We start from the raw sequence: 17,271 nt of genomic DNA, 5'->3' as shown, positions 1-17,271 counted from the left end.
CTGTTCTGGGGCTTTTTCTGCCAGAGGAGTCTTCACAGAGGGGGGGCGGCTGCCCAGTCAGTGAGTCCCCCGGCCGGAGGTTTCCCTTGCAGGCTTTGATGGGCACACACCTGGCGGGGCAGCAGGGGCACCCCCTCCTCTGCTGCTGCAGCTGTGCCAAAGGCCGAGGGTGGGGCGGGGGGGCCAGTTCTCCTCTCCCTTGGAGACTTTGCCCTGTGCCCCCAGGGGCCACCTTTGTTCAGCTCCAGAGCGCCAGGCCAGGGGGCCGGTGTTTTGGTTCTGGCAAGATGCCCAGGCCTGGCTCCCCGGCTGCAGAAAAGGCCAAGGTCCAGGGGGAGCAGCAGCAGCAGCAGCAGCAGCAGCAGGGTGGCTCCGTCTGGCAGGCAGCCTCTCCTCCCTGGCAGCTGCTCGGAATGTTCCAGGGGGAAGGAAGCGGTTCCCAGGGGTGACCGGGAGGGAGGGGCTTCTGCAGGTTCCCCCTAGGGCCTGGTCTCTAGCCCACCAGAGTGTGTGTGTGTGTGGGGGGGGGCAGGAGGGGGGACACTTATTCCTTTATTTGACTTTTGTCCGGCACTTTTCCAACAAGAGTCAGCCTCAGAGCGGTTCTATATCAATCAGTAAAAATAAGAACATGCAAACCAGTGTAACTGTCTGGTCTTTCCTTGTGTGCAGCCTGAAGAGAAAGTCAGCCCCTTCCTTGCTGGTCTGCTTCAAAGCCCCCCCCCCCCGAACTTTCTGCACATGCTCAGAGAACAAGCAGTTTTGTGAGGCTTCCAGGGAATCTTAGCCTACATTTACAGCCCCGCCCCACCCTACATTGCCCTAGTAGTCAGGCTCAACTACCAACAAGGACCTGCCTGTGGGGCAGCCCCTCTCTCTCTCCCCCTTGAGGCAGTGACTCTTAGAATGGTAGAGTTGGAAGAGGCCACAAGGGCCACCAAGCCTATACTCTTACTATTACTCAATTTATAATTATTTAAATATCTATGAATATTGAAGAAAATTAAAGATCGTGATACCAACCTTTAAAATTAGATGAAATTTTGTCTTTTATCATGAGTGTCAAAATATGTGTCTGCATTTACGTGCTTGCCCGTTGAAATCATAACATCACAGTTCGAGAAGCCTTTGCAGGTGACAACACTTAAGAGAGGGCCCCCATTTTTCTTTAAATTCTTCCTTCTGTTGACAAAATCAGTCAATTTCACCATACAACAGTACTCTTCTGTTTTGTTCTCCCAATCCTCTTGGGAGGGAACTTTTTCAATTTTCCAGGTAAAGGCAATAGAAATTCTGGCTGCCAATATTAAATACAAAAATAGTTCTTGTTTCTTTGATACATTTTTGTAGAATGCCCAACAACATAACTCTTGGGTCCATTTGAAATTTGATCTTTAGTATTTTTTGCATTTCTGTATTAACATAAGAACATAAGAACTAGCCTGCTGGATCAGACCAGAGTCCATCTAGTCCAGCACTCTGCTACTCGCAGTGGCCCACCAGGTGCCTTTGGGGGCTCATGTGCAGGAGGTGAAAGCAAGGGCCTTCTGCTGCTGCTGCTCCTGAGCACCTGGTATGCTAAGGCATTTGCAACCTCAGATCGAGGAGGATCAAGATTGGCAGCCATAGAATCAGTATCCATTTTTTAAAAAAATTATTACAAGTCCACAATTTATGAAAAAAGAACCATGTTTTTCTTGGTATTTTTAATCAATTTATTAAACATTTCCTTTTTCTTCTTCAGCTCATTGTGGAGTTCATCTATGTCGGCTTCTGGGATGCCCTACAAAGTTCCCCTTTTGTTGGAATAGTGATGGCTTGAGTTTGCAAGAGCTTTTCTTTAAAGAGAGTGCCCCCCACCCCCGGTCACTTGCCCCTTTCCCTTCCAGCAGTCTTGCCTGTGGAACGACTCTCATCATGCCTCTGTGTTCATTCAAGTCTGCCCTACTAAAATCTATGGCTATGAACCTCCTTGGTCCGTGACAGCAAAGGGGATTCTATCTAGGAGGACACGGTCCCGTCACAGTCCCTTCTACAGTCTCTTGCCTGCGGGTCAATGTGAGGCCAAGTCTGACTGAGCCCCTCCCCCGTCACTTCCTCCACCCTTTGATGAGGGAGGCTGTCAGCCGGGCAGGCCAGGAATGTGCCTGACTCTGGAGGCTGTGCAGGCCGGGTTTGTCTCCCATCACACACCAGGGAAGCTGCAGTCGCCCATAACGACGAGGCCGGCTGTTTTCCTCCTCCTTGCCCTGGTCAGGAGTCTGCAACAGACTCCAGCAGCCACAGCACTGTGTGTCCTTCCTTCCTTCCTTCCTTCCTTCCTTCCTTCCTTCCTTCCTTCCTTCCTTCCTTCCTTCCTTCCTTCCTTCCTTCCTTCCTTCCTTCCTTCCTTCCTTCCTTCCTCCCTTCCTTTTTTTATTCTTCCTTTCTTCCTTCCTTCCTTCCTTCCTTCCTTCCTCCTTCCTTCCTTTCCTTCTTCCTTCCTTCCTTCCTTCCTTCCTTCCTTCCTTCCTTCCTTCCTTCCTTCCTTCCTTCCTTCCTTCCTTCCTTCCTTCCTTCCTTCCTTCCTTCTCTGGTCCTCACCCAGATGTTTTCCACGGGGGGGGGGGCTGCCTGTCACCCTCCTCCTCTGCCAGTCTTTCCTGCCAAGCAGACCCTCTCCTCACCCAGCGCCACGCGGCCTCCTCTTCAGCCCTTTCCGTTTTTCTTGAACAACTCCCATCCATCTGCTGTGGCAATCCCACCCAGTCCCTGCAATGCCTTGTTGGGTGGGCTGAAAGGAAGCTCCGTGACCTTGGGATCACGGCCGGTGCCTGCTGAAATTGATCACAGTCATAGAAGGCAGATTTTTCCTCCCCTGGATTTGCACAAAAACCTCAGAGCTTACAAAATTATGTGGGGATGGCGGGGGGGGGGGGGGGGAAATATAATCAATCTGTTACCCGGAGACGTTGGAAAGTATACCAGGGGCTTGCCCACATTTGATGGACTTGACCCCCGCCATGTTGTATCTTGATGGGCGAATTGGCGCTCTCTCGTGATGGGGAGGGGCTGGCAAAGCACCTGTGGGCCTTCCCAGCGTTCCCGGTGTGGATCCCTGCTGGCAGCTCATCCCCAGGAGCACAACCTCTGCTCTGCAGAGAGCATCTTCGCTCCCAAAGTCCTGTGCACCACTCTCTCCAGATCATAGAACCATGGAGGTGGAAGGGGCACAGAGGCCATCCAGTCCAGCCCTCTGCTCAATGCAGGATCAGTCAAGATCATCCTAAGTAAGTGTTTGTCCAGCTGTCCAGCTGCTGCTTGAAGAGTGCCAGAGTGTGGGAGCTCAGCACCCCCCTTGGCAGCCGACTCTGCTGCTGATGCAACTGCCCCCCCCCCAGTCCCAAAGAATCATCACACGGCAGCCAAGCCCAGCTGCAGCAGCCTTGGAGTTTGCTCTTAGCCAGGCTGTGAAATGGAAGCAGGTGGCAGGAGGGGCTGCCAGGGGGTGGGGTGGAGAAGGGGGAACTCACTCCAGGGCTTTTAGTGCCAACGGGAACAACATGCACCCGTTCGAAATGCCAGGCCCAGGGGGCAGCCAGGGGCTAAACCGGGAAGGGGCCTTCTGTGTGCTGGACCGCTGCGTTCTGCTCTCCATGCATCTGTGGCTTGAGTGCAAGATACTGCCCTTCAATGGTCTACTCTGACTGGCAGCCACTCTCTGAGGTCATAAGAACATAAGAACAAGCCAGCTGGATCAGACCAGAGTCCATCTAGTCCAGCTCTCTGCTACTCGCAGTGGCCCACCAGGTGCCTTTGGGAGCTCACATGCAGGAGGTGAAAGCAATGGCCTTCTGCTGCGGCTGTTGCTCCCGATCACCTGGTCTGTTAAGGCATTTGCAATCTCAGATCAAAGAGGATCAAGATTGGTAGCCATAGATCGGCTTCTCCTCCATAAATCTGTCCAAGCCACTTTTAAAGCTATCCAGGTGAGTGGCCATCACCACCTCCTGTGGCAGCATATTCCAAACACCAATCACACGTTGCGTGAAGAAGTGTTTCCTTTTCTTAGTCCTAATTCTTCCCCCCAGCATTTTCAATGAATGCCCCCTGGTTCTAGTATTGTGAGAAAGAGAAAATTTTCTCTGTGTTAACATTTTCTACCCCATGCATAATTTTGTAGACTTCAATCATATCCCCCCTCAGACGTCTCCTCTCCAAACTGAAGAGTCCCAAACGCTGCAGCCTCTCCTCATAAGGAAGGTGCTCCAATCCTTCAATCATCCTTGTTGCTCTTCTCTGCACTTTTTCTATCTCTTTGATACCCTTTTTGAGATGTGGCGACCAGAACTGAGCACAGTACTCCAAGTGCGGTCGCACCACGGCTTTATATAAGGGCATGACAATCCTTGCAGTTTTATTATCAACTCCTTTCCTAATGATCCCCAGCATAGAGTTTGCCTTTTTCACAGCTGCCAGCAAAGGAGGCGCCTCCTCCATCCTTCTGGTTGGGGATGCCGGGAACTTCCAGCTGCATAGTAGAGGCGCTCAAGTGGAGCCCGGTTCCCTCCGAAGGGCAAGACTGGACGACTCCATTCCGCAGTTTGCCTTCAGCATGTCAACCAGCCCACCTCTTCCCTGCACAAGTTGTTCCAGGGCTGAATGGAAAAGGGGGTCCCAAACGGGCCCGCTTTGTCCTTCCTTTCTGCCCCTGTCCTTGGTGGAATAGGGGCACAGTTGTTCTCCCAGCGATGCCCACTTCGGTACCTGAAGAATCACCCCCCGCCCCCGCCCCGCTCTTCTCCAAGGGGAATCTGCCTGGCTTATCTTTGAACTGAGGTCAGGTCCAGCACGGCCTGGACGGTGGGTCTGGTTCTGTCCAGCACTGCCAGGTGGCACACACATTCGCCTGGTGCCCAGGACCGTGCCAGGTCCTTGCCTCTCAGCCCCACCTCCTGCCTGGCTGCAGCCAATCGCTGCCTCGTAGGGGCCAGCCCTGCCCTCTGACTCAGCTATGATAAGAGCTGCAAGCAGGAGAAGTCCTCAGTGCTGGAGGGGACCTGGAGGAAGGAGACGCAGGAGCCGGGATGCCAGCCCGCCAGCCCAGTGAGTAGCCCTGAGCCAGGGCACCCTTGACGGCAGCGGGCTCTGTGGGTGATGGGAGGGAGGGGCTCCAGGAGTCCCCGCTAGGCCCCCCAGCCCCTTCTCCCCCGCAAGAGTGAACCTTCCAGACTCCAGAACATCAGAGGCTCAAGTTAAACTGTTATATAAGGGGAAAGGCTGGAAGCGTTTCATTTGTAAAACCTGGAAGGGCACGTAGACAGCCGCAGGAGAGGGCTGTCGTGACGCTCTTGCACTTGGCACCGGTTGCAAATTTTGAAAGAAAGCCCCCCCCCCCCCCCCGTGGTGCAGCAGGAGCAAAACAGAGCCTGTGGAGACGGGGTGGAGAAGAAAGGGGCAAATCTGTGCTGCTGCTAATTCTTCTCTCTTTGGGGAAGGGCCCTCCCTACGTGACCCTCCAGCTCCCCAGAACACTCCCTCCCTCCCCCTTTCCCCCACTGTTGATCAGGTCTCTTTTCTGTACCCACCGAGCGCCGAGAAGCAGCTGAGGGCTCCCACTGGCCTTTGGACCATGTCCTCCAACCTGAACTTTCAGCCCCAGGGAGGAGGCAGGGCCTGCTGCTCAGAGGCTCTGGCTGGATACAAGGACACTGTCAGGATTTATGTGCCAATTCCGGGAGTGGGGCTCTGCCTGCAGGCGCTGAGCCTCACTCTGCAACCCTCCTGCTGCTCCAAAGTGCAGCCACAGCTCTCCAAGTGGATCCTGGCTCGGAGGCAGCTGTTATTGCCCGGCAAGACTCTGGAGAGGCCCCCAGCAATCCCTGGTGGTCCTTAGAACCTGCAAACATACTAGATGGAGCCATGGTGGGCCCATCCAGCCCCCCCTCCCGTTCCTTCCTGCTCCAAGGTATCCCGCCTCCTAAAGTGCAGGTTCTAATTATCTCTCATGGCTAATGACAGTTAGTAGAGCTACGTCCTTGAGTAGGTATCCTTTTTTGCAAGGACCTCTAAGCAAGAGGCAGGCAGGGAGGGGGGGAGTCTGATATGCCCCAGGGAGGGGGGGATCTATCTGATGGCCCTGGCAAGGCTTCTGGAAGAAAGGCAGGGGGCTCCCAACAAGGCCCTCTCACCCCCCCCCCACCCCCCCGCATCCTGGTGAGACCTGCACAGACCACCAGTAGGACGGGGGGGGGAGGGGGGCTGCTTTGCCTGCTCAGAACTCTTCCGGCACCGCTTCTTCCCCTGCAAGCTCCCGGGGGCTCCGTCATCGTCATCGCAGGGCCTGGCTGAGCAGCTGCCCAGCCTTGGGATGGGGCTCAGTGCCCCCCAGCAGGTAGGAAGGCTAGCAGTGCTAATGCGAAGTCAGTGGGATACCTGCCTCTTCCTTCCAATTGCAATGTTCGGAGAGAGAAAACACTCTTCGCTCAAATCAGGAGCTGAACTTTGGCCAGGAGGGGGTCCTCTTGTGGAGGAGCCCTGCAGAACACCCCCCCCCCCCGCCTGAGGGAGCAAGCAGGCCTCCCAGCTGCGGGGAGATCCAGAATAAAGCAACAAAGACGTTCTCTTCTGAGATTCCATCCCAGAACAACCTGAGCTGCCGGCCCCAAATGCTGGGGAGGAGAGGAGAGGAGAGGAGGCCGGCGGAAAGAAAGTCAGCTCAGCTCGGGTGGAGTGGAGAGTGGGGTTGCCCGCTCTGGGCAGGGAAATACCTGGGGAAGGTGGGGTTTGTAGAGGGGAGAGTTGTCAGCAGGGGACCCTGCCATGGAATCATGCTGAATTGCCCCAGTCGAAGTCCCTGGAATAACCGTGCAGAGAGCTGGCCCTGACTGAACCGCACAGAACCGACTCTCCTCGTAACAATGATCATTACAACGGGGAACTGGAATCAGTCAAATTGTCATTTGTATTACCAACTCATATCATGTTGCTGAGGCAGACAAGAATTTGTCTCTGGAAACGGATGGAAAAGTAGTCTCACCTTTGGAGAGGCCATTTTCATGTGAAAAGCGAAGTCTCTCCGGCTACTGAAGGGCTTACCCCAAAATCCTATATTTTCCCCTTGACCCAAGCAGGCCCGTGATGTGCAAGGATTTCAGCCTCGGACGCTGCCATGGTCGGCCAGAGTCTCTTTGCTCTAGAAATCAAATGAATTTTCGTGGGGCATCTGGGGCCACGGCAGCCTAGAAAGCAGCCAAGCCTACAGAACTCTCTCAGCCTGGACAGCCCAGCCGTTTTCTCCAGAGGAAGTGATCCTGGTGGTCTGCAGACCAAGGGGAAGGAGCAGAGATCTCCAGGTGCCGCCCGGCGCTTGGCAGTCCTACGAAGTCCTCCTGGTGGGCCACTGCGAGCAGCAGAGTGCTGGAGGAGATGGACTCTGGTCTGATCCAGCAGGCTCTTTCCTATGAAGGGAGACCCCTTTGTTGGGGGCACCCAGCGTTAGAGGGGGCATCCGACCGACCTCGCCTCCCAAGCTTAGTTGAAAGGAAAGGAGGGGAAGTTTGGGTTTTCTTCCAACTTTTGGTGCCAGGAAGCCCAAGGAATGCGCCTCTCATCTCACAGAGGCCGCTGGGCGTGGCCAAGTTAATGGAGTGAGCGCAAGACGCATCTGGCTCCAAATCGCTTTCCAGGCTGCCTTCCAGATGCCCTGACCTTGGCTCACACGGATCCCAGTGGTACGCATGCAGTCCAATTTATTTCAGTACAACATCAGCCTGAAAACTATTAATAAAATCAATAAAAACTGTCACATATAATACCGAAACCAACAAAAGACTTCTACATGCCATTCTAATCCACTGTTCCAAAGCTCTTGCACGCATTTCACAACAAAAGGGGTCAGTTATTTGAAGTCTTCACCACCTGCTTTCATACTGCAGATGTCATTAAAAATTTCCCTTAATTGGAGAACCAGCTTAGATCTGAATAATCCAGTAATTTAGATTCAGCAAAAGGCACTCTTTTAGACCGAGGTGGACGTCTTGAAGTGGGAAGGTTTATTTTAAAAGGTGTCTAAAAACTGAGTTCGCAAAACGTTTTCAACACAGCTCAGTTTTTTAGAGAACTGTAAGGCAGAAGCAGCGGCAAACCACACCTGAGTCCGTCTCTTGCCTTGAAGACCCCGCCAGAGCTGCCAGCAGTCGGCAGAGACTGGGGGCAAAAAGGTGAGGGGGGGGGAGTTTCCTCGAGCCCCAAGTTCATGCTCGCCAGCTCAGTTCTTGATTTACCACAAACTTATTTTTAAAAAAGACTAAGTATAAATCCGAAGGGCCCCTTCCGCACATGCAGAATAATGCACTCTCATTCCACTTTCACAATTGTTTGCTAGTGGATCTTGTTATTCTGCCCAGTAACATCCAGTGGCAAAGTGCATTGAAAGTGGATTGAAAGTGCATTGTTCTGCATATGCCAAAGGGGTCAAGGCAATTTTGGGCTCTTTGAGAACCAAGTGTTTTATTGTGGCCCTTGAAGGATGACCTCAGCTATAGAGGTTTTCTGAAAGTGCCAAGTCGAAAGGCCGCAAAAGGCTGAGGCCCGGCCATTTCTGTGCAAAAACCCAAATGCCCAGAAGCAAGCAAGGGGCAGCGGGGTGGCCTCCAGCCCACCAGCACTTGAGCCACTGTAAATATGTGGATCTTGTTGGCTTTTCTGTGCAACACACACACACACTCTCTCTCTCTCTGGAGTCTGCTCCCTGTCAGGAAATGGCCCAGAACCAGACATGATGGGCTCCTATCACTCCTACATCCAATTAGAGAATCTGGACTAAATGATTTTTGAAAGGCTTTGCCCATTCAAACTGTTTGGCAGCAGAGTTCTCCCAGATTTATCACTTAAAGAGTGATGAACAATGCATTGTGGAAGGCTTTCATGGCTGGAAACACTGGGGTGCTGTGTGTGGTTTCTGGGCTGTCTGGCTGTGTTCCAGTAGCATTCTCTCCTAACGTTTCGCCTGCATTTGTGGCTGAGGCATCTTCAGAGGATCTGATAGTAGGAAAGCAAGTGGAGTATATATCTACTATCAGATCCTCTGAAGATGCCTCAGCCACAGATGCAGGCGAAACGTCAGGAGAGCATGCTGCTGGAACATGGCCAGACAGCCCAGAAACCACACACAGCACCCCAGTGATGAACAACCTTTAAATCTCATAATACAAACAAGGAAGGGTTGGGTTCTTTGAAATATTACCAGCAAACCAGACAGAAAACCTGTAGAGACTTTTATCTTTCATTGAAAAAAGAAATTGTTCTCTTTATTATGCAACACGTTAAGAAATATAGGCATGAGAAAATTACTGTGAAGAGAAATGGTGACATTATCAAAGTTGCTAGTCAAAGTTCTTAATCATATAATAGCAAGTAATATTTTGAAAGCAAGCCAGGTTCCAGTTTTGCCTCACTCATTCCAGGAATATCAAAAAGGCCGAGTCGCACACAGTCTTCTTCTGAAGAGTTTAATCCGAATAAATCTGATTGGCTTATCACGGTAGTTCATATTTATAGAAAAATACCAGCCTTTTCTTCAAAATCCCTTATGCCACGATCATGTGACTATTGACTACACAAGTGATTGGTTCTTAGCTAAGTATGAGATAATAAATCAAGTGCAAATCAGCAGGTGGTGCTGTGGAGGACCCCCCCACCCCCCGCAGCCACTTTGTTCAGGCGAACTGAGTTCTGTAGGCTAGAGATCCACTGTCCCTCCAGGAGATCTCCAGGCCCCACCTGGGGGTTGGCAGCCCTAGAGGCAGAGAGAGAGAGAACCGCTTGCCAGGCTGCATTTCTCAGGAGTGCCTGCCTGTGTGCTCTACTTTGACACCCACTTTCTCCAGCAGGGGCCGGAGTCAGGATGTGGTCCACCTCAGTGGTCTTCTTATGCGGCTTGCTCTGCCCACTAGGGGCTGCCTCCCGCCCTCCTCCTCCTCCACCCCAGAAAGCAGCATCCATCTTCTCCGACCTGACCCCAGCGGAGCTGCGGGCGGTCCGAAGCTTCTTGATGAGTCGCTCGGAACTGGGGCTGCAGCCGAGCGAGGGGGGGACCCTGCGCAAGAACAGCCTCTTCCTGGTGGAACTCTTGGCCCCCAAGAAAAAGCAGGCCTTACGCTACCTGGATGCAGGCGGGCCCTGCCCGAGGCGCCACGCCCGAGCAGTAGTGTTCTTTGGTGGCGAGGTCAAGCCCAACGTCACCGAGTACATTGTGGGACCGCTGCCCACCCCCACTTCTTACCGCCCTTTTGGCCCACCCGTGGCCTACACTTCAAGGCCCATGGACCTGCTAGAGTACCACCTCCTCTACCACAGCATGCAGGCGGCCTTGGCCCCTCTGGCGTCGTTCCTGCAGGACATCTCCGGCTTCAGCCTGGAGCCCTGCGGTGCCCGGTGCTTGACCTTCACGGACGTCGCCCCGCGAGGCCTGGCGCCAGGGGAGCGTCGCACTTGGATTATCGTGCAGAGATCTGTGGAGGGCTCTTTTTTGCATCCCATCGGTCTGGAGCTCCTGATTGATCACAGAGACCTCGATCCAGACGCCTGGGAAGTGCAAAAGGTCTGGTACAACGGGCAGTACTTCGACAACCCCGAGGAGCTGGCCAGGAGATACGCCCAGGGCCAGGTGGACGCCGTGCGCCTCCCCCCGCACCCGCAGCACAGCCAGTTCTCCACCTTTGTCCCCCGAGGGAACTTCACCACGGGCCCCCCCCCAGACAGGCACGGGGCCAAAGTATGTGAACCAGCCGGCCACTCCTATTACGTGCGTGGCAATCGGCTAGAGTACAGCGGCTGGAGCCTGGCTTTCCGGCTGCGCTCTTCCACCGGCCTGCAGCTCTTCGACGTGCAGTTCAATGGCGAGCGCATCGCCTACGAGCTGAGCGTGCAAGAAGCCATCGCCTTCTACGGGGGGAGCTCACCAGCCACCATGCAAACCAAGTACATTGATGTGGGGTACATGATGGGCTCCCTCACTCACGAACTGGCACCTGGAATCGACTGCCCAGAGGTAGCCACCTTCCTGGATGCCCACCACATGTGCGATGCCGACGGACCCGTCCGCTACCCCCGTGCCATCTGCATCTTTGAGCTGCCCACGGGGGTGCCAATGAGGCGCCATTTTGACAATAACTTCCAGGGTGGCTCCAACTTCTACGGTGGCCTGGAGGGTCATGCCCTCGTGCTGCGCACAACCTCCACAGTGTACAACTATGACTACATCTGGGACTTCTTGTTCTACCCCAACGGGGTGCTGGAGACCAAAGTTCACGCCACAGGCTACGTCCACGCCTCCTTCTACACTTCAGAGGGTCTCCAGTACGGCAACCGCATCCAGACCCACGTCCTGGGCAACATGCACACGCACCTGGTGCATTACAAGGTCGACCTGGATGTCGCAGGTAGGTCTCCCTTTTGGAAAATGGGCCCCGGGCACGAAAAGACTCTGGCCAGGCTACCCACCGGTGACCTCTGCCCACCTTCCCTGGCAACACTGTAGGGGCTCCAGAGCCTGGCAGGTGTGCTCTCCCCGCCAATGAGTGCCACAGCGCCACAAGGGTTGGGTGGCAGGGCCTGCTCTGGCCATTCAGCACCCAACGACGGCCTTGGCTGACCTCCAGGGCTGGGGCATGTCCCCCTCCCGGGCTGCAGGCAGGCCCCCTCCAGCCCCCCCCCCCACAGCATGCCCGGCTCCAGGTTGACTGGCAGCCAGCCTGGAATGATCCCTCCGAGCGGGGCCAGGTGGGGGGAGGGGAAGAGCCCCTCTTTCTGGAGGGACCTCAAAGAGCACAGCCAGGCCACCGGAGGCCCCCAGGAAAGGAGATGCCCCCAGGGAGGGAGGGAAGGAGGGAAAGGGGCCCCACTCGTCCACCTGTGGCCCCAGCCACGGCACAGCTGGTTTCCAGAGGGGGGGCGAGTGTGCGAGTCCTGACGCCCGCTGGCGCGGAAAGTGGCCAGCCCGGTGCAGGCGGCGGCGGCAGGGGGGGGCGGGGGCGGGGGCGGGGGCGGGGCGTGCCGCCCGTGTCCCACCGTGTCCTCCTCCGCGCAGGGAGCGGCAACAGCTTCGAGACGGTGGAGCTGGCGTTCGAGGAGCGCGGCGTGCCGTGGGCGGCGGGGCGGCGCGTGGTGCAGCCGGTCCTGCAGCGGCGCGGGCGGCTCCGCGAGCACCAGGCCGCCTTCCCGTTCGGCGAGCCGCTGCCGCGCTACCTGCTCTTCTCCAACCCGCGGCGGCGCGGCCGGTGGGGACACCCGCGCAGCTACCGCCTGCAGCTCGCCTCGCACGCCGACCGCGTCCTGCCGCGACACTGGCACGAGGAGCGCGGCGTCTCCTGGAGCAGGTCAGCCGGGACGGGGCAGGGGGCGAGGGAGGGGGAGGGGGAGGGAAAGGCAGGGCGGCGCGCCCCCCCCCCGCTCCGTCTCGAGGGTCTTCCCCGCCCCGCCCCGCCTGCCTGGGCGGGGCCTTTCAACAGGAGGCGCCGCTGCCGGGGATGGGACCGGGGGACTTCGGCGGGAGGAGCGGAGGCGGGGGGCGGGGGCACTGAGACAGGGTTCATTCTGCCGCTCAGCCCCCCTCAGACCGCTTGGGGGGGCGGGGGGGCTGGGAACTGGGAGGCTGATCTCTGCGGGGAGGCCAGGGCAGGACTGGCTGTGCCCAGCCGCAGGGCAGCAGGTGGGTGGGGGCGCGCTGCCCTCCAGCTCCGCCTCCCGGGACCCGCTCTCTCTGTGGGGCTGACCTCCAGAGGAGGAAGCTGGCCCCGCCCGGCCCGGCCTGAGGCTCCCCCCATTCCCCAGTGCTGAGGCTGCTGCGTCCCTCCCCGCCCCCCCCCCCCCCCCCCCCGCAGGTACCACTTAGCAGTGACTCAGGACCACGCCAAGGAGGACCGCAGCAGCAGCATGTACATCCAGAACAACCCCTGGCAGCCCTCAGTGTCCTTTGAGAGCTTCCTCCAGGATGACGAGAGTCTGGAGGACCAGGTAAGGCTGGGGGGAGGGGAGGGCATTAGCCAGGTGAGGTGAGCAACTAGGGAGCTTGGATCAGCTGCCTCCCCCCACCGCCCTAACTGGAGTGTTCCTCTGGCAGGACTTGGTGGCCTGGGTGACGGTGGGATTCCTCCACATCCCACACTCAGAAGACATCCCCAACACCGCCACGCCCGGCAACGCCGTGGGCTTCCTCCTGCGGCCCTTCAACTTCTTTGATGAGGATCCCTCCGTGGCCTCCCGCCGCACCATCATCGTCCGGCCCACCCAGGACAGCCTCAGGAAGGAGGTGACCATTCAGCGCTGGACGCCGGACAGCCCAGGCAGCTGCGTTTCCGACAAGCCCTTCAGCTACAACGGCACTTACTCCCCGGTGTAGTCCACTCTCAGGTGGACCGGCCCAACACACGCACACCTGCCTGTCTTCCTGCAGCCCCCTCTGTGGAGCAGGTGTGGTCTCAGGGGCCCGGATCACAGATCAGATACCCCAGCAGGTGGCCTCTGGCTCAGGGACCGATCCAAAGAGGCGTCTCGGCTGTCACTCATGCTGGGAGCAGCCACACCTGAGGCAACACTTGTGTACTTTGACTCAATAAAACTGCTTTCCTAAAATTCACATTCAGGGTCGCTCACGGCCACGGAGCAGCGGCAGATTCAGAGCTGGCAGAAGGGAGCATTTCATTGCAAGGCCCAAATGAACCTGCAGCGCTCACTGATGAGCAAGGTAGCGTTAAAAGGTAATCAGATCGCAGCAGTCACTACTGGTCGTGCTCTGAAGCACCGGGCCACTAACAGCCCACCTGTGGGAGGCTGGGCCCTTCACCTCCTCTTACGAGGGCCTCCACTGGACTATTTGGCCTGCGGGCACTGGGCTCCTGGGGGATTCTGCCATCCAGGGGCGTCCGGCCTGCTCTCCTGGGAATGTGGCAACACCGGTATTCTCCTTGGCCTAAAAGCCACATTGGGCACCCAGCCATGTTCCTTCTGCCAATTAAATCACATGTGAGGGGGGTGTTGTGGGAGGGGAATGTGGGCTTGAAGACTTTTTCCTGATGAGGGCTTCTCTCAGTGTTTTGCCCCAATCAGGGGGTTGGGCTCAGTCACCTCTCTGGAGAATGAGCAGCCTACCTTACAGGGCTAGTGTGAGACTTGAGATGAAGAGCTTTCACTCTGAACAGTAGAAGTGGATCATCGATTCAGAATATCATAAGCCGGAGGTGTCAGATGTGCAGCTGGGGGGGGAGAAGGCAGATCTGGCTTCTTGAGGGAACTTGTCAGGACTGGGAGCCAGCTGGGACCCCCCCGTGCTTTCTATAAGGCCTGGTGAGCAAGGGAGGGGTTGCCTCAGCTGGCTCCCGGGCCTGATAAGACTGCTCAAGGCAGCCCCCCCCACTGCAGGCTTTCCATTCACACACATATGCGCCCCCCATGTCCTTCTGGCATCAGCCAAGACTGCCACCCCCACCTCAGAGCTCCTCAGCCCGACCAAGTCATGTGACAGATGAGTTTGACACCCCAGCCATGAACTGTATCAATCCCAGAGCTATATGGAGCGGACTCCGAGCCCCCCCCCCCCCCCCCCCCCGTCAGCAGAACTTGCCAGCAACGTTTCAAGAGGGCCTTGGTGGTGGTGGGTGGGTGGGGGATATCTGTGCTTCAGGCCGAGGCAAAGACACAGACCCTCCTCAAGCAGTGTTTTCTGTTTGCACAAAAGCATTGCAGGTACACTAATTACTGGGATGTCCCTGCACTTAAGTGGCACTTCTTTGTTCCAGGTGATGGTTGGAAATGCAGAATAAAAAATATTGATTTTGTTTTGATTCATGTCACATGCTTATATCCTGCTCTGGTGTCCAGCAGGACCTCCGCAGCGGTGCGCAACCGTGCTTGTGGAAAACCAGGCTTCCCCACCCCTTTCCTAAATTCTAGAAAAGACCCAAAGACACATTCTTTGACTCTATGGGGCAGGAGGGCTGGTAGGCCAGGAAGGTCTGGGGGAAGGGAAGAGGGGGGGGGGGGCTGCTTGGAAGGATCTGGCTGCACCCATCTGGCTGCACCCATGCCGAGTGGGGCCCTGGGCCTTGGCTGACGTTCAGGGAGAGGGGGCTTCAAGTTCCCCTGGAAACATTTTCCAGAGCTGACATGACCCCCAGTGGGTTGGGGCGGGGGCTTCTTCAGCCACCATAATTTCCCCAGTAGGACAAACAGCAGCTCCCCAAGGACCACTGCTGGTCAGGAAGATGCTTCTGGGCTTCAGCCCCCCCCCCCCGGTTCCCACCCAATGTGGCCTCATTGGGCTCCCCTGCCCTGAGGCTCCCAGAGCACACAGGGGGTGATGGAAGGCCCAGGACGGCCCTGGGGTGGGGGGTCTGGAGTGGGGGCCACGGCCAATCCAGCCAACTGCACCCTGGCCATGAGGGGTGAGGGGAGCTGCTTGAGTGCTGGGGGGCCCCTGAAGCCAGCTCGGAGCCCCCACTTTCCGGCTGCAGCTTCCAACCTATTTCCACGGCCTCTGGTTGGTTGTTCCTCCAGCTCCGCTGCAGTGGCCAGCAGCAAAATCTGGCTTAGGATACAGCGGCATGGGGCCCCAGGCTCTCTGAGCACGAGCCACACAGGCCCAAAGGGTGTCGAGACCAGGGGCGGGGGCCACTCCTTTGGGATCCCCCCTCCCATCATTTGCTGGGTGCAGGGCGGGGGGGGGGGAGCCAATTCATCCATTTTTACGAAACAATCACAAAATCTTTTGACTGGTTAAAAAGGTGCCCTCCCAATTAAGCAGGCAGCAGACGGGTGGATTTTAAAAGAAAGGTTGGTGCCCTCTCCCCCCCCCCCCCCCCCGCGTGCCACAGGGCAACGTTGGCACCACTGCGGACCCCCTCAGAGTGGCCCTGTTCTGGACAGGCACGTGTGATCCATTCGTTTCTCAGGTGCTGGGTGGAAGATCTTCTGTCCTCAGCAAAGGTGCCATTTCCTCTGGAAGGAAGGAAGGCGTGACTCCCCCCCTCGCCTGCGGCTCCTGCAACCGGCCTCAGCGGGAGAGTTCAGATGCACCCTCAGTCTTCCCAAGCGGCTCCACTGCCCACACAAACAGGCCCTTCCAAACCCAGACAGACCCCAGAGCTGGAGGGAGGGATTCTGAGAAGCCAGCCACGTGTGGCTCACGCTAGGGCCCCTTGATTTGCTTGCTTGGTGGCCCAAAGGGCGGCCTGCTTGCCAGGTCTGGATGACTTTCCCTCATGTTTGTTTCTTTAGCCAAACCCCACCTTTGTCCCCAACGGAGACCCCAAGCAGCTGCCGTCATTCTCCTCTCCTCCATGTTATCCTCACAACAACCCTGTGAGGTAGGTTAGGTTGAGAGCGACTAGCCCAGCCAGGGTCCTCCAAGTAAGCATCTATGGCAAGAGTGTGGATTTGGACCTGGCTCCAACCACTACGCCATGTCCAGATTTCCAGAACTGGCTCACTGCCTCTCTGGAGGGAGAGAAGGGGTGGGGGAGGAAGAGAGGTGGTCATCAGCGTGGGGGGGGGAGCTCTCCCAGTGGCTGAACGAAGGTAGGGGGGGTTCCATGGGTCCCTGTGGCATCCGTAGGTCAAAGGCCACGAGGGAGCAGAGCGAGCCAGGAAGAACCACGTGGTGGCTCTGAAACACACCAGTCAGTGGCAGACCTGCGCTCACTGCATGCAGCACGGCTCGCCCGGGGGGGGGGTGTGTGCGGGTGTGCGGGTGTTTCCTTCCAGAAGGCCTGAGCCCCAGCAGTGCGCCTCAGACACGAGGGAGGGGCCTACACCTCCCCCCTTCCCCGGGAACAAAGGGTGAGGGGTGGTCTTGGATCGCCTGCCGCTGTTTAAACGGAGATGCACCCTCAGCATTTGTAGGTTTCCGGGATGGGGCTCCGAGATCCCCCCCCCCCCCACACCAATTACAGGATTTTGGGAAGAAGACCAGCGGGGACCCACTGGGCAGGTTCCAAGGGCCGCAGGGAGGGAGGGAGGGAGGCAGAGCTGGGGAGGCCACGGCTTCAGCTGGCTGGCTTTGTCCAGCATGGAACTTCTGCAGCCGTGGCCGGAGGATTTCACTGCCCGCTCTCGCCTGCAGGTTAAAAGGTTTCTGCTGCTTTGGGCTGAGGAAGAGTCTTTGGCGCACAGTCACACAGAGTGAGTTGCAGAGCAATTCTAGGCTGAGAGAAGCCAGCTCTAAGCTCTTCAGTGGCTGGTGGGCAGAACAACTCTGCCTAGGACCACACTGCTCACAGTGCTTTCTCCCCCCAG

At 56.9% G+C, this 17,271-nt stretch overlaps 1 protein-coding gene across 2 annotated transcripts; it reads left to right on the top strand.

Moving 5' to 3' along the window:
• The first annotated feature begins 5,014 nt into the window (after positions 1-5,014).
• Positions 5,015-14,816, top strand: AOC1 (amine oxidase copper containing 1). 2 transcript variants are annotated; one of them, XM_048511608.1, is made up of 5 exons: positions 5,015-5,085; positions 9,873-11,423; positions 12,071-12,359; positions 12,864-12,996; positions 13,103-14,816. In XM_048511608.1, exons 1-5 carry the CDS (start codon positions 5,067-5,069, stop codon positions 13,379-13,381), a joined length of 2,271 nt encoding a protein of 756 aa, XP_048367565.1. In that variant the 5' UTR covers positions 5,015-5,066; the 3' UTR covers positions 13,382-14,816. The 2 variants fall into 2 exon arrangements, with proteins under 2 accessions (XP_048367565.1, XP_048367564.1); XM_048511607.1 differs by having other exon boundaries at positions 5,016-5,085; positions 9,870-11,423.
• Positions 14,817-17,271: the final 2,455 nt, after the last annotated feature.

The sequence above is a fragment of the Sphaerodactylus townsendi genome, linkage group LG11 (genome assembly GCF_021028975.2).
Source record: "Sphaerodactylus townsendi isolate TG3544 linkage group LG11, MPM_Stown_v2.3, whole genome shotgun sequence".
NCBI lineage: Eukaryota > Metazoa > Chordata > Lepidosauria > Squamata > Sphaerodactylidae > Sphaerodactylus > Sphaerodactylus townsendi.
The sequence above is the reverse complement of the archived record's forward strand: the minus strand, read 5'-3'. Positions and strand labels throughout refer to the sequence as shown.

What these genes read in the sequence shown, in the direction of transcription:
- AOC1 (XM_048511607.1), top strand. An exon ending in GGTCGACCTGGATGTCGCAG is followed by an intron (nt 11,424 to 12,070) that starts GTAGGTCTCCCT and finishes TCCTCCGCGCAG; the next exon opens with GGAGCGGCAACAGCTTCGAG. An exon ending in CGCGGCGTCTCCTGGAGCAG is followed by an intron (nt 12,360 to 12,863) that starts GTCAGCCGGGAC and finishes CCCCCCCCGCAG; the next exon opens with GTACCACTTAGCAGTGACTC.